Source organism: Perognathus longimembris, chromosome 2 (assembly GCF_023159225.1).
Source record: "Perognathus longimembris pacificus isolate PPM17 chromosome 2, ASM2315922v1, whole genome shotgun sequence".
NCBI lineage: Eukaryota > Metazoa > Chordata > Mammalia > Rodentia > Heteromyidae > Perognathus > Perognathus longimembris.
This window is the reverse complement of record NC_063162.1, coordinates 16,109,841-16,134,716: the sequence shown is the minus strand read 5'-3', so window position 1 is coordinate 16,134,716 and position 24,876 is coordinate 16,109,841. Positions and strand designations below refer to the sequence as shown.

Here is a 24,876-nt window from a genome sequence, read left to right as displayed (position 1 = left end):
GAAGCTAAATACAAAGAAATCGCAAAGCTATATGAGGTAGTTATATCCAAGGAGTCTTGAGTTCCTAAAGGAGCAGGTCCTGAGGCAAGGATTTGGATGTAGATGGTTTCTTGGGATACCAAGAAAGAGGGGAAACAACATACAGAAAGAAAGAAAAAATACAGAGTGCATTATTGAGAAAGTTACAATGGTATACATGTAAAGCTCCATCCCCCTGGGAGACCCAGGAGACCGTGAGACCACCCTCAGATTATCTCAGCCAAGGGATAAGGAAGTCTGTTTGCCCACCCTGAGCTATGATGACCTGAGGTCGGGGTGATATGGCCTCTCCTGGCTGCGGGAGCTTTCTCTACTGTAAGTCGAGAGAAAGGCTGCCGAGCAGGAGAGGCAGGCTTTTGGTACAGAATCTCAATACAAGTAAAGGAACTCAGAGCTGTGGCAATGAGCAAGACACTGCAACTCCTATCGGGTGCATTATGTACGACTGGCAACGTTCGCCTCGTTTTTATGGTTTTATTAAATTTGAGAAAGAGTTTATAAAAATACTGGATTTTCTAAAGAAAAGAAAAAATACATTTGCAATTAAGCCAGAAAGTGTGCAGGGCGGGGGGGAGGGGGGGTCAGGGGGTCTTCTCTTGATGGGGTAGGCCTCTGTCTGGAAAAGATGTGCTTAAGAGGACATGTGTCCTTGAGAATCAGCTTAAGTGACACAAGAGGGAATAAGACAGCACCTCGAGAAAGACAGCCCAGACAATGCAGCATTGTAACATTTTATTCATTGATCATAAATATAGTCTCATGAACATCGAGGTGATCATGAATGATGAACTAGCACCTGGAACGTGACCGTCGTGGAGCTCTCGCTGATTCACCATCACTGGCCAGAGAGCTTTTGGGGTGTCTCCTCCTCAAGTCTTCAGCTTTGTGGGAACCCTCCTTGTGTAGCAATTTAATTCCTGGCTCATTCTCAACAATTAAAAAAAAATCTTAGAAGACAGAGTTTGCAAGAAAATATCAAAGAGATACGAAGATTTTCCATTCTGCTCAGAGTCTAAAAGTAAAAAGGGGAGTTGGGGGAAGAAGAAAGACGTTGGAGGTCCTCCATGTTTCTTCCTTTCCGCAGAGCATTTTACAAAAGCAAGACCAGGGATGATCAGTGCAGTTTGGAAATGGGTTGCGTTTCTCTGATGAGCCACTCAAGAGCTTCCTGCCGGCCCTGTTTCTGCAGTTCCGTCCCGATCACATCCCTACAGGTCTGGTGGTAATTGTTGAGCCAGTCGAGCTGCAAAAAAAAAAGAAGGGAGGGCACGGAATACACTATCATATCATAATCATAAAGCAACCAAGGTGACAGAAAGGGACCCACAGGCTGAGATCACAAGTGAGAGCCAAGGAACACAAAACCCTTTATCCCTGCTAATGGACAGGCAAGTTTCATGTGTATTTCCTCAGAACTGGATGGAAGCAGTCTACATTGCTAATGGTGTACATGCTTCCTTCCAGTGGACTGGTAATGACTGTGAGGATGTCAGAAATCTGTCAAACCACAGATTTGAGCTCCCCTCGGTGCAGTGCTTGTAATCAGGCCTTTCCCCTTGAGAGGACACCTGTCAGCCACATCCACAGGTCACCACAAGAGACAGGGCCAGGATCACCAAGCCAGCAGCCCCTACACCTGCCCACACGAACCATTCCTGACTCCTGAGCCAGCTTGGGTGGTGGAAAATTAGAACAGCTTCATCATTTGTAAGGATTCCTGCTAAGAGACATATCTGAAGCTCTCCTGCAAACATATTGAGCTTCCTTTCCTCATAACTACCAAAGAAAATAAAGAAGGTGCTGATAAGGCTGATGCCTGGAGGGGTAGTGATCCACCAAGCCTGATGAGAAGGTTCTCTGGCAGGTAGAAGGGTGGAATCTCCTCAAGGTGTGAGGAGAAGGCAGCTGTCCTCTACCCAGAGAAAAGCAAGCCCCTGACCACAGGGCCCTGACCACAGACCTAGCTGTAGCCAAGCTGAGGACTCTCATACTTCCATTAGCATGCAAGTCGATGAGCCAGCCACATGCTACTCATGGAGGCTTCAGGAAAAAGAGTCAGTCTGGAGCAGGTACCAAAGCCTGGCTGAGGATTCAAGAGGGACATATAAAGCCATAAAGAATTGTGAGCAGGAGAAGGGAATGAAGTTGCCAACTGACTCTGTCATGGCCTGGAGCCTACCAGTCACAAGGGGAGTTAGGCAAGTGGTGGAGGGATGCCAAAGCCAAGTGAACCCCTATGATGCCTGCCATCCAAACAGCTTAGTGGTGAAGGATGCTGCAGCCTCTTATGACCCTGACCCCACAGGAACAATGGCAAGTCTTTCTGGTTGAGGGGAGAGTTTTACAAAAGGGGGCGGGCGTGCAGACAGCGTCAGTGGGGCCTGAGCAACACCCCAAACTCCACCAGTTGCCAAATTCACATCCCTCCAAAGTCCTCTGCTGCCATCTAGTGAGCAGTGATGGAATACAGCTCTGAACCAAAACCCCTGTGCCTGCTAAGGAACAGCCAAGAACAGTAAAAACAGAATTCCCCTTCTTGTGGGAATTACTGTGCCTTTATACAGAATGAAACCTAAGATCTAATAAGGAGTATAGGAAAGGGATCTTTTGCTAAAAAGACATATTAACTGAGATAATACTCTACTTGCATGGGAAGACTGCTGCCTACTGTATTTGCAAATACTTGCTTATGGCCCAACAGAGTATAATCGTCCAAAATAAGACTTGGCTATGATTTGGCTACACAACATACAATAATGAACCACTGGATGAGCTAGATCATAATGGTCTATGTCTAACATCATTATCTTCAAAGAAAAGCAAAATAGGGGCTGGGAATATGGCCTAGTGGTAAAGTGCTCATCTCATATACATGAAGCCCTGGGTTCAATTCCTCAGCACCACATATAGAAAAAGCCAAAAGTGGCACTGTGGCTCAAATGGCAGAGTGCTAGCCTTGAGCAAAAAGAAGCTAGGGACAGTGCTCAGGCCCAGAGTTCAAGACCCAGAACTGGCAAACACACACACACACACACACACACACACACACACAATAGCTTGGCTTTACCTTCTTCATGCATTATTTCCTTGTAAAAAAGTAGAGGATCACATGGGCAAATCCCTCCTGATTTATATATACACTTTGTGTGAACACGAAGTACGGGTAGCTCATATAGCCTTGGGCTTCCGAGAGTGTGAAGTGACTTATTGTTAGACAGTCCTTGCTAAGATCCTAGGAGTTGTGCCTAAGGGTCATTTCAAGAGATATGAGTTCATATGGGGCACAGGGTTTCTAAGCAGGGTGGCTTTCACAACTGTGTTGTTGGTCCCTTGCACCTAAAGCACCACTTTAGGAAGCTGGTTAACAGCCCCTGAATGGAAGAGCCATTAATAACTCTTCCCACTAAACAGTCTGCTCAAGCTGTTTCGTGATCCTTATCTGTCTAAAGCTGAATATACCATAATGACCAGACCCTATAGAATCCTGAGTGGGAATGCTGAGCTAAACCAAAAGCACTGAGCATCAGACAAAGGTGACCAAGCAGGGAGGAAGCAGGAAGATGACCTTCCTTTGTGAGCTGGAAAGGACAAGAGGTGTCTAGCTGGGTGAATCCCATTCGACAGCATTAGCAGGAGCCCTTCCTTTTAGGGCCAAAAACAAAGTCCACATGGGTCCCACTGAGAAGTAGTCCTGCCTTAAGTACTCAAAGAGCCAGGTGCCAGTGGCTCACGCCTGTAATCATAGCTACTCAGGAGGCTGCGGTCTGAGGATCGTGGTTCAAAGCCAGCCCAGGCAGGAAATCTGTGAGACTTATCTCCAACTAACCACCAGGAAACCAGAAATGGTACTGTGGATCAAAGTATTAGAGCACTAACCTTAAGCAAAAAAGATCAGAGACAACACCCAAGCCCTGAGTCCAAGTCCCATGATCAAAATAAAAAAGGCCCCTGGAATGAGGCCAGTGGCTGCCTTGGGTAACAAAAACCTCTTATCCCTAGAGTGTCCTGTCACGCTTATCCTACCTTTGGTGCCCACCATTCACCTATTTTTCACTGATCTTCTGACTCCTGCCTTGCTCTGGAATTTGTATCCTGGATTTCCAGTTCCTGGTTTGAGAACTGTTTTATCTATACAGAACTGACCAATTGTTCCTGCTCCATTTCTGACCCTTTTCTTCTCTGGCTTTCAGTGCTGGCCTGATCCCTAAGTCTTACTCCAGTCTCTCCATTTCACCTGGAAAAGCAATGGCTTATTGTTTCTACCCACACACTCTGGAGTCCTACCATGGCTTCGGGAGGCCCAAAAAATACACCAAAAATGACAAGGTCCTCAGGAGAGCTGACATGTAGCCTTGGGTGGCCTAGACCTCCAAATTAAAAGGTGGGAATGGAGCAGGGAATTAAGGAAAGCTAACCACCTCCCTGACAACACTTCTGCCCCTTGAGCCTTCTCCATTACCTCTTTGTCCGTAAGAGAATCCACATCTATCATTTTGGTCTGGATCGGAACCAAAGTTAGAGGTTCAAAGGTCAGGCTTCCCCGGTTATTGAAGTTATACTGTAAAAGGAAGAAATCAGCAGCTTGTTACGCATATAAGCCACAATTATTCACCAAAACATCTCTGACCAAGCTTGGGACCCCCTCAGCGCCAAGTATAACCACTAGCAAAGTTTTTAATAGTGGGGCACAAACACAGCTGATGCCACTTTCCAAGAGCTGCCCGGAAGGAATAACAACAGCGTATGCCAGTAGCAGGTCCACAAGGTCCATGGCGAAGGAGGCAGAGGCCAGGTCTGGGGGGTGTCTCAACTCAGAGCATCTCTGGCTTTAGATTTTAAGATTTGATGGAGTTTAAGTCCCCAAAATTAGTCAGCTACATGGCTTGCCTAAACCCAGCTGGGCCCATCAATTCAACAGCATAGAAACTTAAGAGCAAGCTGAGTGATGGGGATGTAGCACAGTGGTACAACATTTGCCTAACATGTACAAGGCCCTGGATTCAATCCCAGCACTGGGGGAAAAGTGAGCAAACTAGGTCTTTGTTGCCTTTGGGAGGAAGGTGACAGGCCACTTCCAAGAATGGTGGTTTCCATAGCAAGGAGCAGATCACTAAGGTCAATCTCTTTGCAGATATAGGCAGCTACTTCTCTCCAGCTGTGCATCTCCATAGTGAAAGGTAAGAAGCAAATGGCCTGACAGGTAAGCTCTTGCACCTAAAATCCTATCTATCCTGGTAATACTGACAGAGCCTATGAGACCTGAACTATGGCCTAACTCAGGCTTCCTCACTGTTACCTGTTGAAAATCACCTGGGGGATGCAATGAGAACACAGACTCCGGGCCCTTGCACTGGGGATTGTGGTTCATGGAAAGAGGCTGCCTTCAGCAAACTCACAGCCTCATCATCACATGAGGCAAAGGCCAGCTTGGGATTCCATCAACAGCAGTCCTGGGCCCCAGTTCATGAAAGACTTGCATTCTAGCTTACAGAGGAGCAAAGCAACTTATGTTATATCATGGGAAGAAAACTCCATTTGGGGCCCAGAATGGCACACTCTTGGTTCCCAAGATAATCATCTTCATCTTCCCGCAATAAGGAATAGGAAATTTCTAACACAAATAAATACTCACCTTGGTCTTCATAGGAACCACCAGAACAACATTTTCAATGCGGATTCCAAAAGCCCCATCTTCATAATACCCTGGCTCTGAAACAAACAAACCCCAAGTGAGAAGCTGCCCACAAGGAAGATGTACAGAGAGGCACTGCCACTCGTGAGCTGACTGCCTTGCCCAGGAAGAGAAAGAGGTGAGGGCCCACTCTAGCTGTGTGCATAAGCTTAGAGATGCCACCTGCACCCACACGGCCACATTTTTATAGGTACCTGAAGTACAGAGAAACAAGCTTTGAAATATACCTACAGGACAGGTACAATGACAGAGGGTCTGCTAAATATGTCATGTTGTATAACCAGGATACAAGGATGCAGGCATTAAAGTCTGTTTACAAAGACCTGTGACCACATGGGAAATGGCAATATGTTACAATATGTTAGTATGATCTCAATTATTTTTTCTGTTTATTTGTTTTGTTTTTGTTGCCAGTCCTGAGGCGTGGACTCAGGGCTGGAGCACCGTCCCTGGCTTCTTTTTGCTCAAGGCTAGCACTCTACCTCTTTAGCCACAGTGCCACTTCCGGCTTTTTTCTATATATGTGATGCTGGGGAATTGAACCCAGGGCTTCAGGTATACAAGGCGAGCACTTTACCACTAGGCCATATTCCCAGCCCCTTTGATCTCAATTATTTTTTAAGTGAGGTATCTACATATAAATAAAAAGCCAAAGCTAGCATGACAAAATATTGTCATGCTATTCTTGGATGGTGGGATTACAAATGATTTCATTTTTTTATCCTATTCCATCTCATGCTTTCTAAAATGAATGCAAATCATTTTCACAATCCAAAGAGTTTTGGGTTTTTTTTTTTTGTTAATTCAGTATGCCAAAAGGGGAGAATTACTACAAACTTCCTTTCAGATTTAAAAAAAAAAGAAAGGAACACCAAAGAACTGTTACATGCCCTGTACATGAGTTCACCTACCATCAGTGACAATCATGCCTGCCTCTAAGGGCTCGTCGGAGAAGGTTTTATAACTGATGCCGCAGGGACCCTCATGAACATTCAAAAAAGACCCAACACCATGTCCCGTTCCGTGCAGATAATCTAGGCCAGAATCCCACAGAGCTGAACGGGCAAAGGAGTCTAGGAGGTGGCCTGGAAAGACATATAAGAACCGTCTGATGTTTGTACAGCACTTCAGAGATTAGATGTATTATAGTTGGCTCTAAAAGGTGAAACAGAAACTCATGGGTAAAAGTTACTGGTGAGTTCAGATTTCAGCCCAGCACAAGGAAGAACTTTCTAACAATCAAGCTACCTGAGGAGCCAGTCAGAGCTCCGTCTAAAGCTAGAGCATCATTTGTCCAGAAAGCCAGTAAGAGGACAGATACCCATTGTAGATTACGGCTGCATTAGGTCACATAAGACTTTCTTTCCCCAGCTCTGGAACCCTAAGGTTCAGAAATAGAAAGATGAGATTCTAGCCAGACTACAACAGTCAGGCAGCCACAACAAATGAGGAAACTGAAATTCAGGGAGGTGAGCATGTGCCCATCTAACTAGATTCAAGGCCCAGGTATGTCCAACTCCCAGTGTTTGGGCATCAGCCTCAAGCAAAGCAATAGATACCTAAAGTCAGGATCCAAGGAAAGTATCTACAGGGACCATCCCAGGAGACACTAGCCTACCCCTAAAGGGAAGACAGAAGACCGTTCCAATTTCCACTCAGGTCCTAAGGCTTTTGTGAACAATCATCCTGCTACTGGGAGCCACTACCCTTCTTGTCATTCAATTCCACAGGTAGTCAGAAACGTCAGAGAAGATACCAGGCCCAATTCTACACCTGGCTCTCTGATCTCTCTGAATTCAGGTCCTCTGAGATCAGTTAATGGGACTAGACCCTCTCTATACAGGGACTGAACACAACAAAAGCATGGACATGTTTTTCTACTCAGACATGTCTGATTTCTGAACAAGAAAAAAAGAGACTGACATATGCCAGAGGGAACCACCTACCTTTGGTACCAGTCGGGAAAATGGCTGCGCTTACAGCTATGTGGCCCTTGAGAACATATGTGAAGCATTCCTGCCAAAGATAACCAAGAGGCATGTTACAGAAGAAGACACATTTCAATCTCACAACTTGTTAGCCCAGAAAACCTTGCCTGTTAAAAGTCTTTACCACAGAGAAAACTGATGTGAAAAGTACAATGTATCTAGTGGATAAAAGGTCTAGTTATAAATCAATTTTCCAGAAAATAAATAAATTTAGAAAAAGAGCATCATCAGAAAAATTATCCCACAGGGCTTTGTCACAAAGGAGCCTTAGAAAGACTGAGAGCAGTAATAAACAGTACTGGTGCCCTATCTAACATATATACATTTATAGCACCTATCAAGCTCTATCCCAGCTACTCAGTAGGCAGAAATCTGGAGGATGAAAGTTCAAGGCCAGTTTAAACAAAAAATTTGTGAGACCCCACTGCAACCCAAAAGCTGCCATAAGTTGCCATCCCAATTGTGTGGGAGGCACAGGTAGAAGGATCTCAGTCTAGGCTGGTCCAGGCAAAAGCCCAAGGCTATCTTTGAAAAGGAACTAAAGCAAAAAGGCCTCTCTCTGGGTATGGTTCAACTGGTAGAGTGACTGGTTAGCAAGTGCCTGTCCCTAAGTTCAAACCCTAATATGGCCAAAAAATAAATAAAAATAAAGAAAGAAGCAAAACACTGACTGCTTTGAAGGCTCATGACTTGCCAGGAAGAGGCAGGCACAGAGCTGAGATTCCACACTTCTGTATCTGGCTTGGGGCTCTTTTCATAGTATGATCATCATAAAAGGTCCCAGCACTTGAGGCCCAAACTCTTCTCAAGTGTCAGTGCCTTCAAGTAGAGCAAGGGGCAAAGCCTACAGAAATCCACCTGCTGCATTACAAACCATGCTCCTGAAGAAGCCCCCTCAAGAGACACATTCTCTCAGAGACTCAACCAACATTCGCAGAGCAGAAACCATGATCCAGAAGCTCACTGGCTCATGGAACTTCACCCAACCAGCCTGGAAGAGGAGGGTAAAGTTGCCTCCATTTTTATGGATGAAAAGAGCTTTTGTTCAAGAGCTCTTGTAAAATCAGTAAACAACAGAACAGATTTAAGGCTGGTCTCTACACCCAGCATATGTCTCTGCCTCACAGTCTGTGGCCCCTTCTATATAAGTCATCCCAGAAACAGAGCAGAAAGTTCTCTGCAAGGTGAGCCTGGGAATAAGAATGCTGTCCTTTAAAAAGGGAGGCAACTGACCAAATCTAATGCCAACACTGCTCAAAATGCATATTTTTCTCTACTTGCCATCCCCCAAAGAGATCTCCCTTACCCAAGAGAAGGCCAAAGCTATTTCAAGCTGAACCTCAACTGCCTTGACCTTCACAGAATGCTTTTACATTTGCTCCAAATGTCTTGCCCTCCAATAATTAATTAAATAGATCTCATAAAGCAGATAAGCCTGATTCCACAAAAAGGAGCCATTTACTATCCAGCATATAATCCTACTTATTCATGCAATCCCTTTTCATAAGAGCAATGTCCTTAGTAAGAAAGGAGGGAGGGCCTCCTGAGTTTTTGCCTCAGCCTCACCTTTTCATAGGCTGTAGGTGTTCCAAAGTGCATGGTCCGGGTCACATCTGTGGTTCCATCCCTTTCAGAAGTAGAACAGAAAAAGAAGAGTTGGTTTGCAGTCAAAGTTAAGTTTTTTTCTCAAATATGAAGAAGTGAGGACATGGAGAAGTTAGAACCTGCCCGCACTGCTGGTGGGGATATAAAATGGAAGAGAGGCTTTGGAAAACAGTTTTCATGAACCACCAGCCTTAGAGGACTTAATACAGTTACCATATGAGCCAGAAATGCCACCCCTACTTATACATGCAGAGACCTGAAAACATAGGTCTACATAAAACCTGTACATGAAGGTTCATAGCGGTGTTGGTCATAATATCCAAGAAGTGGAAACAACCTAAAGATCCATCCATTGACAAGGGAAGAGAGAGAATGTGGCAAATCCACACAACTCAGTCATGTAAAGTAATGAAGTACTCATCCATGTTTTAACATGGTAAACCTTGAAAATATTAATGTTAAGAAGCTAAGTGAAAGAAGTCAGAAATAGAAGACAATATGAATATAATCATGTATATAAAGTATCCAGAACAGGTAAATCATAAGAGACAAAGTAGACTCATCATCTTAGAGTGATAAAAATGTGTGTGGCAATGTATGTGTGTGTGTATACAGCTCTGTATATATACAAAAAACACTAATTTCATACTTTAAATGGGTGTATTATATATCAATAAAGTTGTCCTGAAAATGAGACAAAGTGAATGGCATAAACGAAGCTCTGACACACACAGTCTTGATCTAAAATATGAGGGCTGTTCCATAAACGACAGCATCACTGGGGCTATGAATGAGTAGGGGGACAAGGCCTACTTCTAGCAAAAGAGGGTCAGGATCCATTTCTTCCTTTTAGAAAGGCAAAGGGCTTACTAGACAGAGTTAGAAATACCCAAACACATCTTAGCCCACACCCTGGACACAGAAAGGATAAATTTAAAATTCAAAAGTTTACATACATGCAAGCACTTGTGAACCCTGTGCCCTGAGCTCTAAGCTGAAAATCAGCCACATGTACCAAGGCTGGCTGAGTTCATGAAATAACCAGGTTCTCCCTTAGTCAAAATTCACCCTGCTTCATGAGGCCCTGAGGCAGCTGCAAGTTTGGGAAGCTAGAAAGGCCATTTTGTGAGCTGAAGCAGAAAGCTTTCCAAAGGTTCCCAAAGCTTGCTTTATTTCACAGTAATCTATCTCATGCTTTAAAAACTTCTAGCCAAGGACTAAATATTTCCACCACTCTGTGAACAGAGTCACAATTGAGTTGTTCCAACCAGGGATGAGATAAAGAAAGCAGAAATGATTCTGTCTGTGCTGATATAGGATGAGATTGACAGCTGGATACTCTTGACTGGAGTACAGCCTGTCCACTCGCTCAACTGCCTTGAATCCACGGTCCAGTGCTACAGCAGTGGTGATTCACTTACTTGTACTGCGCTCCAGAGTCGATGAGGTAAACTTCATCCAGGGACAAAGTCCTATTCGTCTCAGGGACTGGCCTAACAAAGTGAATTAAAAGTTAGTTATTCCACAACTGTAAACACTTGGTGGACCTGAGAGGAGTGCACACAAAAATTTCTTAGGCTAATCTTAAAACAGCATAACTTCACTCTGAAATCTATTTTTTTAATTACCCAGGAAATGAATTGTTCCAACAAGTATTAAACTTCTACTATTCAAAGACTATCCACTTACCTCACCAACTAGATAAAGAGCTTAAAAGAAGGAGAAATAACACATTGCTTTGAAGTTACCCAGGAGATCATTATAAAGCTACAGAAGTAAGAATCCACAGAGCCAACTGCTGGTGCACACCTGTGTCACCAGCACTCAGGAGGCTAAGGCAGGAGGATAACAAGTTCCAGACCAGCCTGTTACTTGGCAAGGGTCTGCCTCAAAACAACAACAACAAATGATTGAAGGGAAAGGATGAAAAGAAACAGTAAGTCCAAGCTTGAGTCACAGCAATGGAGACAAGAGCAGCCAAGTCATGGCAGCCACCCCAATCTCTGGCACTCCAGTATCTATTAGATGCGTCTGCAACCACCAAGCACACGGAGAGTAAAGGCCTCTTTAAACGAGTGGATCATTTTTGCTAGGCGCTGATGGCTCATGTCTATAATCCTAGAAGGCTAAGATCTGAGGATCACAATTCGAAGTCAGCCTGGGAAAAAGTCTGTGAGACTCTCATCCACAATAAACTGCTCAGAAAAAGCTGGAAGTGGCACTGTGGCTCAAGTGGTAGAGCACTAGCCTTGAGTACAAAGAGACTCAGAGATAGCACCCAGGCCCTGAGTTCAAGCCACAGAACCAACAAAAAAGGAGGAGGGTGGGGAGGAGGAGAAGGTAGAGGAGGAGGGGAAGGAGGGGGAGGGAGAGGAGGAGGAGGGGGAGAGGGAGGAAGAGGAGGAGGAGTGGCTCATGCCTCTCTTCTACAGGAGCTCTTTTCTCCCAATGGACAGAACTCACTGTTAAAGTGATTCACTTCCCCATGCCACTTTCTAGACAGTATCACTGTGCTGAGAAATGCCCAAATGCATGAGAGAATTCCAAACTTCATTCTCCAGCAATGAGGGCACCAGTGGGCATGCAAGCTGAACAAGACAATAAGACATGGGCCTAAGCCAGCCTGCAGGGCTCTGCCTCAAAACAGGCTTCCAAAAGCCCACAGTGAGACGCAAAATTCTTCCCTTTGTTTGAAATTTCTAATGCCATAAACACATGAAAAATTCCAGTATAGTATCCAGCCCGGATACTCATTTGAGTTAAACTTAAGTCCCTTTGATATTTTTATGTTAGATCAAAAGCATTAGTGTGAGGGAACTATTTACACATGTGACTATCTCCCACGCACAGCTTCAAAAGCTGCCCCAACTGGGGATATAGCCTAGTGGCAAGAGTGCCTGCCTCGGATACATGAGGCCCTAGGTTCGATTCCCCAGCACCACATATACAGAAAACGGCCAGAAGCGGCGCTGTGGCTCAAGTGGCAGAGTGCTATCCTTGAGCGGGAAGAAGCCAGGGACAGTGCTCAGGCCCTGAGTCCAAGGCCCAGGACTGGCCAAAAAAAAAAAAAAAAAGCTGCCCCAAGACTAAAAGCTCTAAAAGCAATTATTTAAAAGGGGAAAAGTTATGCCCAGGTACATCCCAGAGAGACAGTCTTTCCTTGACTGTGCACATGACAGACACAAAAGCATAGAACTCTCAATGTTCAATGCAAAGCCAAAAGGCTCAGCTGGGCAAAGTGATGCTGCAGACCAGCGGCTGTGTCCAGTGCCATTTTCTTCCTCCCCACAGACAGAGCTACAGGTCCCATACAGGACACAGCAGTGTCCCTTGTCTCACAGTTCAGAGGCTCAGCTCTGTAGGGCCCTGGGCTCTCAGATCATGTCAGAAAACCTCTCCTAAACTGAACTGCCAGGCTTCAAGTCCAGTGAGCAGGGAGACAAGACAGGGCTCAGTTACCCATCACCTGCTAACCCAAAATAGGCTACTCTGTCACCTAACATACATTGTTTGGATATGCTGGTGATGGAGCTCACAAGATGGATGGAATAGCACATAAGTATTACTATTCATTACTATCACTATTACTATTATTACTATTACTAGGTCCAACACATTACTAGAATGATATGTGATTACTCTTGAATTCCAGTCATTGGGGCTATAAATATCTGAGCCCCAAAATGAGAACAGGGATAGGCACATGCATTTGACTTAAACTGTGCAGAAGGCCAATAACATTCTGAGCCTAAGAGGAGACCTTCAAAAGCCAGAGGCTTCGGGATTTAAAAAGAAGACTTGCAAAGTTTTATCCCTCCTGTAATTTTCGAATCTCAGCACACACACGTAGGCACATAGGCCTCTGGCGAAGTAATGTCTCTCCCCTGCTCAGGCTCCTTTGCAGAAGCAGCAGCAAAGCCAGGCCCGTGCTCCTCTGTCCTCATGCCTTACGCGTAGTGAATGATGGCGCCATTGGGTCCCGTACTGGAAATTGTTGGGAAACTCAGGTCCACAAAGTCAGCCTGTTGCCTGGAACAGAGAGCAGAGGCTTGAAGGTTTTTACAACACCAAGAATCAGGGCCCTTCCAGCCTCATTCATCTTGCCAAGGTCAATGAGTCTAGGATTTATAGATCTCTAGAACAGATCCTTACCTACGAAATTCCTCAGCTTTGTCAGCAGCTGAGATCTCTGTCACACCTCCTTTGGGAACCTACAAGAAAAGTTTATAAATCACCTGATAAGATCAATTCATGTGTGCCTCATACACGTCAGAAGTACTATAAAAGCTTGCGTTTCAAAGGAAGGTATGTCATTGTCCAAGAAGCATTGTACTCATTGTAATCCCTTTGTACAACTTTTTTTTCCACCAGTCCTGGAGCTTGAACTCAGGGCCTGAACACTGTCCCTGGCTTTTTTTTTTTTTTTTTTTTTTTTGCTTAAGGCTAGCACTCTGCCACTTGAGCCACAGCACCACTTCTAGCCTTTTCTATATAGGTGGTGCTGAGGAATCAAACCCCGGGCTTCATGTATACAAGGCAAGCACTCTTGCCACTAAGCCATATTCCCAGCCCCTGTACAACTTAATAATAATAATTTTAAAAGAATATTTTTTAATCCTGCAACTAAGATCTGCCTTATAATGTGCAGTCAATCTTATGATAAAACACAAGCTGAAGCACAACCAGTATTTTGTAATCCTACACTGGGTACCATAAAAATTGCTTTTAAATGTGTGAACAAAAGCTTTAGTTCATACAAAATTTTTGTCAAAACAATATATATATATATGCATACATGTGTCTATAATAAAAAAGAATCCAACCTTCTTTTTTTAAAGCTTACTTTTGGGGACAGGGAATAAGGCCTAGGTAGACTGCTTGCCTCGCATACATAAAGCCCTGGGTTCAATTCTTTAGCATCACATATGTAGAAAAAGCCAGAAGGGGCATGGTGGCTCAAGTGGGAGAGTGCTGGTCTTGAGCAAAAAGAAACCAGGGACAGTGCTCAAGCCCTGAATTCAAGCTTCAGGTCTGGCAAAAAAAAAAGCTTACTTTTTTCCTCAATGCCCATCTCACAACTGTCTAATCTACCATCCAAAGACTCTCACTAACACTAAAGTGGAAGTGTTCTATTCAACTATTTTGAATTTTCCACTCAACTATTTTATATCACCAAACTAAATGGATGCATCTTACGTTTTTATAAGCAATCATCCTAAGAAAATTATCTTAGGAAAATACAAAAGGATAAATACAAAGACATTATTGTAGGATTAGTCATCATGGAAAAAAATGTTAATGAAATAAAAATAGAAGGGATAGGGAAATAAGTATGGTATTCAATGCAGTCATACTACTGTACACTATGATCCTAAATGTACAAACTCAACTACACAATTCATGTCTATACACCAATACATACAAAACAATTAAACAGATAAACCAGAGCCAGAAGGAAATAAATTTTTAAAAAATGAATTCACACTGATGTGAAATCCCTTCTTTCTAATTTAAGAGTATTTTTATATAATACCTAAAGGGGAAATTTTATTTAATAATAACAGCACAAAGAGATACCCTTTTGTTGACTCCAGAAATAGACAGGCAAAAAAAATGAATGGCCAAGAGTCAATTTAATATAAAAAGTGTTATAGCTTAAAGTTCAAGATGTGCACAAAGATCTTTTTCTCCTAATGCAATTGGCTTGCTTATCATATTATGAGTGTCGTTTTTCCCTTTTCCATGGCAGTAAAATTCCACTTAGTTATGACTTCCTAGCTCAGATCTACTCTAGCAGACTTTTCTTTCTTCCTCCTTAATATTTTCTACTAAGACATTTTTAAATATATGTACACATATAAAGTACAATTTTTTTAAAAAGCAGTAAAATACCATCAACATCTTAGATCTCATGGTCAATATACCCCAGAGGAGGCCACAGTTATAACACAGGCAGATACTATAGAATAATCTATAGTCACATGCTCAGTAAAGACTAAACCAACCAACCTCTTTCTCCAACCAGTTAAAGAGTTCACAGAGGGCAACAGCATCTTTAATCTGTGTGGGAAAATAGAGACTTTTAAGTTATTACTGAGAATAGAAATGGTCAGATTCAGAGCCCGGCCCTACAGTGACCTTGGTATCTTAGCAGCTACAAAGCCACAAACCATCAGCAATCAGGGCGTGTAGAGGTTTCCTGGAAACGACTTTGTCAGAGAAAGGGCTCCCCTGCTACTCAGTAGTTGAGGCACAGGCGGGAAGGGCCCAACTTCACAGCATGGGCAACTTCCCCAAAGGACTGGTCTCCTGCATCACAGGGGTGAGGAAGGACAGGCTTTTATCAAAAGCTGGCTGTCTCCTGGCCCCAGATTTCTCTAGACCCATCTTCTGCCTTAAAACATAGTATCTAGCCTTTCTCGTTTTTCATTATTATCACAACCTCACCAAGCTCTTCTACACTGTGACCAACAGTCTTGTTGTACTGCATGCTATGCTTTGTAAAGTTCTTTGAGGTCTCACTATGAAGCCCAGTCTGGCCTTACGTTCATGATCCTCCTGCTCCTCTGAGTGCTTGGAATGATAGAGGTAATACACCACACTCAGTTCCCCATCAAATATTTCATTTCATTTTCTCACTGACTCTGGAAAAACCAAGAGGACCGATGCTCAGAGAGATTCCAACCGTGTTAGTCCAGGACCACACAACAGGTGAGTGAGCTAGACCTTCTGACCACCTTCTATCCCATCTTCAGCACCAGCTGCTCTACTCACATGAGCCCGCCTCATGCCTTCTGCCTCGGCTGCGTTCTTCACGGCTTTGGCAATGCAGATAGGAGTGTAAGGCATACAGCAGCGGTGATCCTAGGGGCAAAGGCAGGAGAACGGGAAACAGGGCCTACTTACCACCAGTCCTAGACCATGGCAGCCACCTCTTTACCCAGAACAGTGCACCTGAGACACATCATTTGAAGAGCTCCCACTCAGGCCCCAGAAGCAGTCCCTTGGAGCTGAAGACCTGCCCCTTTCAGTGGATGCCCCTGAGCATGACAAAAGGGGCTTGAGCTCATCCAAAAAGCAAGTACATCAAACAAGGCCTCCTCCTCCAGACCCCGCCCCATCGGCCCTCGGAGAATGCTGGCTGCCTGCCATCAGCAACGGATGCCTTCCAAGCCCAGTGGCTATGCTTGGAGTTCATTAACCTCTCAGAGCCTGACCGAAATCTCCCCTCTTGCTGCACAAAGGAACTTTTCTCCTCTGCCTGAAGATGCAGATGACCTGACAAGAGAGGTGTTCAGTGATCACCATCAGCTACTGCTAAGGTATGTTCTTTAAAAGGCAGGGGGGCCCCCCATTTGAAATTAAGTCTTAGGTGTGCCATCAAGTTACCTTTCATGCCATACTTTGGAAGTCACAGGCCTCAGTAAGCTCAAAGGGCCCCGGACCCCCAAGCTCTAGGGCTCACCCAGAGAGATGACAGCTTGAATCCTATAGTCTCTGTTCCAAAAACAACCCTGTCTGATGTCAGAACTAGGAAGGGGCCAGCAGGGATAAGACAGGTCAAAGTGAGACCACGAACCTTGGGGATGGCCTCGCTCACGGCATAGCTGGCCTTGTCACTGACCCACACCTTCTCCCTCGGAGACAGGTCAGCACACAGGGTCTTGAGCTGACTCAGGATGGACTTGTAAGGAAGCACCTGGATTCTGTATTCAGCCTCCAGGCCCAAGTCAAGAAGCAAGTGTTCCTTCACACCAGGGGCATCGATGCGGTCCCCATCAATGAAGAGCCTGCGTGGGACAGAGGTGGTGACAGAAAAAGGAGGGCATATGAGGGCATGAGCATGACAAACAAAGATTGGGTTCTATCTTCTAACAACCAAAACTAAGCAGCCTTTCCTCCCTCCCGACTCCCCTTCTTGACTCCTGCCCTCCAAAGTGTGTTCCTTGTTCCTGAGTATGCTGTCATCATTCACCAATTCAAGCCAGAAACCTAGACATTTTCTTCCTATGCCCTCCTCTTCCTCTTCCACAAAGATCTTGAAATCTATCACCCACATCTGTCCAGCTGTTAACTGTCTTACCTAGTCACCATCAAGATTTGGTGGTTGGCCACCACCACCTGTCAGCCTCCAAGTCTTGCCACTCCCATCCTACTTTTCACATTTGTAACATACTGCATAATTCTCAAACCTGATCACATGTGGTTCCCTCTGCTTTATTTTTCATTTGGTTTCATCTTGGTGTTACTGATGTCTGAACTGAGAGCCTCATGCTTCCTAGGTAGGCATTCTACCAAATCCTCAGCCCTTCATTCAGGGACTCCTCATTGTCCTTTGGACAAAAGCCCAAGTTCTGTTGCTTGGCCCCAGCGTTTCTTTTCTGGGGTTCCTTACTCACTTTCTGGTTTCATACTTTATACATGGGCCACGCCAAACCACCCTTCAGATCCTGCACAAGCTGTTCTCTCCTGCTCAGAGCTTCTGAAAGTGCTGTTCCCTCTGCTTGGGTCTTTGCCCCACCACTCACCTAGGCAAACTCATATTTATCCTTAATCTTTGCTTCACTACGCATCTCCTCTGACCCCAAGTCCAGGCTAGAACATTCTCCCAGCACCTTTATATACCCTGATGGGCTAGTACCCACTATGAGCCAGAATCCCTCAAAGAAAGGTCAAGCTCATCTTCCCAACTCTACTATAGGACCACTCACCCTAGCACATAACAGAGGACCCTAGCACAGAACAGGCACTCAATGAATGTGCTGTCTGAAAAAAGAAAGCCACACAGGAGAAGAACAATGCCAGGAAGGATATTTTTTTTTAATGTTCTGAAATGATAACCTGAAAATTCAACAAAGCACAAGTCAGGGAGTTTTCCCTGTATCATTTCTGGCTTTCAAAATGACTGGCTCATTTGCCTTGCTCAGAGCTGCATAACTGAATCTATGTACCTCCCATCATATGGTTGGAATCAAACATGGGCCCTGAACAAGACCATGGAGCAGGAATTTCATGAGCTAACTTCACAATAGCTTTGACCCATCATCCTTGCCTACTTATCTCTATACCTCACAGTTACTATAAACACTTTCACAGATTCCAAAGCATCTAGGGGGTTAAAGAAGAGGCAGGCTATAAATAAACATCTAGTATTAATAAAGACAAGAAGGGAAAGGAAGAAAGGTAGGAACAAGGAAGCACACCAACAAGCAGTGAGTGGGAGCCACAAAGGCGAGCTTGAGGCTTAAAGAGCTGCGGAGGATGTTCAGGTGGGAAGAAAGCACTCACATGATCGTCTCTAGTCCTATGATGGCATAAGAGAAAAACACCGGATTGTGCTCCACATCTGATCCTCGGAGATTGAACAACCCTGAAAGAGAAAGCAAAGCCCCTATCACCTGACTGGCTCCCATGTCAAGTGTAAGAGGTAGCCTGTGGGGGAGAGCAGGCTTCAGCTTGGAATCCAGCTACTACATTAATGACCTCGATGGCATGTCTCAGAAAGGCAAGGAATCTTGTTCCAGGTTCCACTTCTGAGCTGCAACTGCTGGTGCCCACCACCTGATGGCACCAGAACTATTTCTTATGCCTCTGTATCGCCGCCCCAAGAGGACAGGAGTATTCCTGGTCAAGAAAGACAAGAAATTCCCCCAACAAAAACTTGAAATGGCCCCTCTCATCACAGTGACCTGCCAGGATCAGTTTAGCCAAATGCAAACCTCTAGTATCCTGAAATGGAGCGGGGTGTACTTTCTCCCTCCTGAGGCAAATGACCTAGGGTAGATAAACTTGGGACCCACCCACAAGAAAGGTGGAATGAGGACCCTTCTGAGTTCCACGGAAGAGTTTAGAGAAGCAGTGAGTCACGAGGCTGCAGCTCTTGAATGAAACCGGACCCTTTGGCCCACCCACAGTCTACTCTGTTACCAGGCCGGGTGAAGGACTGGCCTTCATCAGGAGCCAGGGTCTGGTGAGGTCCAGAACATTCGAGGAGATTGCAGGACCAGAGCAGAGCAGTGTAGCCCAGGCTAGGTCTTCTAGCTCACAAGTGCTAGTTTCTCAGAAACAGCAGGGGGCAAAAAAGGCCCTAGCACAAAAGGTACTGCCTCTTTTTTTGCATAATGGTTTAACAAAGCAGAGAGGCAGGATTTTTAACCTCTCTTACCAGTGCTCTCCTTTAAAAAAGATTATCACCAGGGCTGGAGAGATGTAGTGGAATAGGTTAAAAGCCCTAGCATACACACATTGTAATCCATAAAATGACCCCTAAAAGCCAACCAGAAATAGGAACAAGATTATCAGAAACTAAGACCTGGATTTGTGAAGCTAAGATTATGCTGCTGGCATATTAACAGAGAAATGATTAGTATATGCATTTAATAGGATACCTTAACACTTAAGAGTTATTGTTACCCATATTGATACATATTGCAACACCTTTTTAAATCAGATGCACAGAAATATCAACATGACTGCCTCTGGTAACAGGACAATGGGTGGGATTTTCTTCCTTCTACTTCCTCTGTGGTTTTCATGTTTCCCACAATGAGGATGTGTTTCTGTTATTCTCAAGAGGAGACTCTCACTTTGCATGGTTTTTCTCTGATGTTGGGAGTTACTAAATTTATTGTGGGTATAAATCACAACAAACATAGCTGATGAATTTTGAAGGACTGAAGAGGTAAGAGGGGAACTGAAGAGAGGATACTGTGAGGGAGGGTCTCATTCTCTACTGAGAAGGTAAAAAACAAAAGCCACTCTGCAGTTGCCCTGAGTCACAGCTAGCCAGGAAATGACATAGAAGCTTCAACCAGATTGCTTCAGGTTCCTGAAGATGATACAAAGTTCTAAAAAATTATTGAGGGGAACTTTAAAGACTAAGGCACTGTTATGACCAAAGGAAAAATTCTGCAAAAGAATTTTCAATTTCTGGGTTTTCTGAGGTAGAAACGTTGCTAGAACTTTCTCACTGTCGGAGACGTTCAAAAACTACACAAAAAGCATAAAGAAAAAATAGCTCCTATGATCCTATGATCCTACTGAAAGGAAATTGTTTGAAAAAAAAATGCCTTCGACAAAGCCAAACTCTCCGTTTTGCAAAGTCTTAAAAGACAGGCTGGACGTGACTATCTCCAGGGATTCGTCCTGAACCCCTGGCAGTAACACCACCCTGAGAAGGGTAAGTCGCCTCCTCAACTCCATGTAATTTTCTTCTTTATCCTAATTGGTATCTCCCATTACCATCTGGCGGAAATCTTTTGCTTATTCAGGAAGCTGAATGTTATAAACACACAAAGGAGAGATCAGGTAACGCACTCAACCAATAAATCCAGAGTACTCACATGCGATCTCATCCAGGGCAGTGACTACAAACCACACGATGTTCCTCTCCGCCATTTTCAACCGGAGGTCTGCCACCTTCTCCTTCCAGGAGATACCTGCAAGACACAAGCATGCTTGTTTTGTGACTCCGGCCCTGGTCCCAGGCTTCTCCCATATATTCTTGCCTGGCTTGCCATGTCAAAGGGCACATGTTGCCTGGACAAGCAGGAGGCCATGATCTAAGCCCTACAAAAGTGGTAGGACTCTCACAAGCCACTTGACTGCAGTGAGCTCTAATTGCCTCACCAGCACAAGTCATTCAGTTATTCATCTTAGACTTTCCAGGCTTAGTTAGACATCTGCCAGGGGTCATGCTAGTCCATATAGTCATAATTCTGGACTAGACCCAGTCCTTGCCCTCATGAGGAATTACCATGTACAAGAGAAGACGGATGACTAAAGCAGGTATTAATTACATGGCTGTATAAAGACTGATGCGATCAGGGAAGCACAGAGGGCTATACATACCCAGCCAAGAAAGCTCCCAGCAGGTCAAGAGACTATGGCTTTACCTTCCTTAGGCCCCAGACTTGCTTTCAGAGCTAAGACCCAGGAATCCTCTGAAGCCTGGCACACTGTGAATTCGACTTCCTAATCACACCTGCCCTCTTAGACACAGCCAAGGCCTCCCTGCTGTATCTCAGGAGGACACTTCTGCCCCAGAGGGGCTCATTCCACTGCCCCTACACCGTGACAGCTTACAGCCACTTGTGAACAGGGCAGGCATCTGTTCTACACACCAAGCACCAAAACACTATCGAGCAGGAAGGCAACCACTGACAGAACAAAAGTTCACCAGCAATATTTGCTCTCCCCTTCCCTATAGCCTCAGGTGACAGCCTCTGCCTCAGTCACAAACAACTGAAAGCACGCTGATGGAAAACATTTGGCTAGCCCTGGGCACTCACTGGCCCCTTTGCCCCATCCCACATACAGCACCCTCCGGTGAGGGTGTCACTCAGGAAAGCAGGCTGGGGCTGCCCCACAACTTTGAAGCTTTGAAGATCACTGGGGAATGCCATTTAAAACTTGGCTCAGAGTCTAGGCTATAATGCTTTCTTCCCAGGACCCCTCTGGGCAATCTGCCTACATTCCAGACATCCCCCATCCACCTCTCCATTTCTATAGCAAGGCTCCCTCCCCCGAAGCCCCCACTTCCCTCCCTCAGTGCTTCACGGTTTTCATAAACGTACACTTTTGTCTCTCACAAAGGCTGACAGAACACACTGCTCACACACCACTGTCATACAGTCTGAGGAAGCACCCACACTCAAACCTCTACAGAGGTCTAAGATGGAGGGTGGGGCCTGGAAGGTTAACCTACAAATGCAATCACAGAAAAGAAAATGGATTCCAGAAAGTCCAGACCACTCTCCACTTTTGTGAGGAGACATAGTAGGAGGCAGTTAATAGCAGAAGGGTAAAAAGCTCAGTCCAGTCAGCAACACCCACAGCCACCCAGAAGAGCTTTGCAAAAGTAAACTAAGCCAAAGTAAGTGGTAAGTCAGTGACAACTGTAGAGAAGAATAAAGGTCCCTGCTGTTGGTCAAATGTCCTACTGGGCCAAGGTCGGGCAGAGTCCTGTGGATTCAGCTTCAACTCTACTTCAGAGGATCGGGATGGTGAGACTACAGGAGGTGAGCCTGAAACTTGTGGCACAGCCATAGCTCCCACCTGTGTAATCCAGGCCCAGCGTGAGAAGGGGCCTACAGGGCCGCTCAGGACGGTCCATCCAGATTTTGTCAACAAGGTTCTCCTTCACAGGAACCAGGTGGTGGCCAGCACTTCGCAGGACTTTGGCCATCTTCTTCCAGTAATCTGAGGAGAGACACACACATGTGGGCCAGCCAGCCATTAACTCAGCTCCTGTTATATCTTAAGCAGAGGATAGGACCTGTCTGATGCCTCTTCCCCTTGCCCTCTGTAATGACAGCAAGTCATGCTGAGCCTTAACAGCTCAATGTCCCACAATCAAACAGGGGGGATGGAGAGGAGTCTAGAAACCACTTCCTCACCCATGCCACAAGGGACCACACTCACTCACCTGTAGGGATGATCAGTGGATCTACACCCACTCTGGATCCTTCAGGAAGTACACTCACCAGCCAGTCTTCCTGAGTTGGTGTATCCTTCAGACCTAGGAGACAAGAGCCAATAAACAACTCCCAGAACAGTGTAATCCATGAGCTCCCTGATACCTTCTTCAAGGTAGATTAGCAGGACTTAGAAAATCTGAGCCTTTCTTCCTCCTGGAGGGAGAAGTACGAAATGGTATGCAAGGAAAGCCTGAGATAGACAGAAGCAGAAAACACATCTGGCTTCCACCTCATGGTGGTAACCTGTGAGCTATGCAGGGTACACGGTATTGTTTCAAAGATCATCTCATCAATATTTTGCCACTTCCCCACCACTGGTCACCTGATAAGAACATTGATGGTGATTTGGTGAAGACTGAGAGCTTCCCTCATGTAACAAATGAAGGAAACAGCATGCCATCAAGGGCCTCCCCTCACCAACAAACAACTCCATTAATAAAATTGTTTTGGGGGTCTCTGGTATAACTTCTGCAGAATGAAGTCATGCTGCTTCCTAGCAGACAGCTCACTGGAAAAATCCCAGGGATAGTCACTCACTGGCCAGAGAAACCCACCTAGAATTCTCATCATACAGAGGGCACACCTAAGGAAGGTAGGAATGGTAGCAGACAGCAAGCCAGAGAGGGGCTCTGAGGTAGAACTATCCATCCAACCCCTACTCCAGAACAACCAGATTCCAATGTTAACAGACAGATCATATTTGCCACTCTGCCGTCACAATGCTAGTAGATCTCACAGCTTCAATCTGTAGACTCTGCAAAGCCCTGTTTTCTCTGAGCAAAACGAGTATTCTGAACCAGGAACCTCCAAAACTGAATGAATGTGTGATGGGACACATGCAGTGTCATGGCCAATGATATCATAAAAAGGTTAACAGCCCGGAAGAGCTCCAGAGTCCCTCCAGAGTCCCAGGCCAGATTGAGACAACAAAGCTGGAGCTGGCTGTCCTCTACCCACCCATCTTCATCAGTGTCCAGTTGTTATCCATCTGCTTGGCAGCCTGGAGAAAGTAGCGCCCATCAGTCCACATAGCTGCATGCTCTTCTGTAATGATGGCCGTTCCTGGAGCACAGGAGGAAAAGAGAAAGGTTTATGAGTACTACCCAGCAGCCTGCCCAAAACAACAATGGTCAGAGGTACCAGCTCCCAGCAGGGAAGATGGTTGACTCCAGGGAACTCCCAGGTAAGAGAAGAATGCCACTAAGAACCAGCTGTGTGTCAAGCTAGGAAGAAAGCAGTCAAGAGGCCCAGGCTGCCTGGATGCTGGTCTCTGCACAGAAAAGACATGTAAGCAGTAGGAGTCAAGGCCAGGAGAACAAAGAATTGTAGTCTATGGCCAAAGTGATCTCATGACCAAGACAGAGGGAATAGCTTATCCAAGGTACATACAACCACATGTATGTGCTGTGCTCCACCCATGCCCCAACAGAGCTGTTGCACCTTTCCCAGATGCTGTGACTGTTCTCAATCACTGGCTGAGAGTCTGTGCCCCCCACCTCTACCTGCTCTTAGTTCCCACAGGCCTGGCAGATCTTAGGGCTTTCCACCAGCGTGTCTGCCAAAACCAACCCAAATGTGCCAACCAATATAAGCGTTTATGCCAAAGGAAGCAGTGTGTAAACCACAGGGGAAAGGGGCTCCCACCTCATCCAGCTTGCTTCAGAGACAGGAACTTGAAGGGGAAACCAATGAAAAATTTAGGGGTGTAACTGTGGAAAAGCTAGGGCAGGATACTAGTGCAGCTCAACTTTATCCTTTGTTATTTAAATTTAACAGTGAAAACAGAAAAACTAAAAGGCAAGCCCTTGGAGAATTACTTAGCACCAGTAAGCTAAGGCTCTAAGGTGCTATTAAAGTCCCATTCCTTGTTTGGGGTGCTATCTACACAGGCATATTCAGCTTAACTGTAACTGTGTATTCTCTGTGTATGTCATATTGGATAAAAAGGTCAAAACTGATGTGTTTAACTAGAAATTTTTAAGCTTGGAAAATGAAGGCCTGGAGAAGAGCCCAGGGTCACTAAAAGGTAAGGGGTGAATTTGGGAAAGCCTGAGAATGTACGCCTCCCACAGAG

The 24,876-nt window shown here is 45.2% G+C and overlaps 1 protein-coding gene across 3 annotated transcripts in view; it reads right to left on the bottom strand.

The window, feature by feature from the left end:
* Window positions 1-756: 756 nt before the first annotated feature.
* Window positions 757-24,876, bottom strand: part of Xpnpep1 (X-prolyl aminopeptidase 1) — a 50,249-nt gene continuing 26,129 nt past the window's right edge. For all 3 annotated transcript variants that reach the window (XM_048338291.1, XM_048338293.1, XM_048338292.1), the window contains 17 exons: window positions 23,760-23,864; window positions 22,751-22,843; window positions 22,381-22,524; window positions 20,667-20,762; window positions 18,613-18,694; window positions 16,904-17,114; window positions 16,099-16,188; window positions 15,334-15,384; window positions 13,477-13,535; window positions 13,276-13,353; window positions 10,746-10,817; window positions 9,286-9,346; window positions 7,678-7,747; window positions 6,643-6,816; window positions 5,672-5,748; window positions 4,499-4,597; window positions 757-1,282 (listed from right to left, as the gene is read on the bottom strand). In XM_048338291.1, coding sequence (XP_048194248.1) covers window positions 1,154-1,282; window positions 4,499-4,597; window positions 5,672-5,748; window positions 6,643-6,816; window positions 7,678-7,747; window positions 9,286-9,346; window positions 10,746-10,817; window positions 13,276-13,353; window positions 13,477-13,535; window positions 15,334-15,384; window positions 16,099-16,188; window positions 16,904-17,114; window positions 18,613-18,694; window positions 20,667-20,762; window positions 22,381-22,524; window positions 22,751-22,843; window positions 23,760-23,864 — 1,691 coding nt within the window. In that variant the 3' untranslated portion in view covers window positions 757-1,153. The remainder of the gene's footprint in view (window positions 1,283-4,498; window positions 4,598-5,671; window positions 5,749-6,642; window positions 6,817-7,677; window positions 7,748-9,285; window positions 9,347-10,745; window positions 10,818-13,275; window positions 13,354-13,476; window positions 13,536-15,333; window positions 15,385-16,098; window positions 16,189-16,903; window positions 17,115-18,612; window positions 18,695-20,666; window positions 20,763-22,380; window positions 22,525-22,750; window positions 22,844-23,759; window positions 23,865-24,876) is intronic.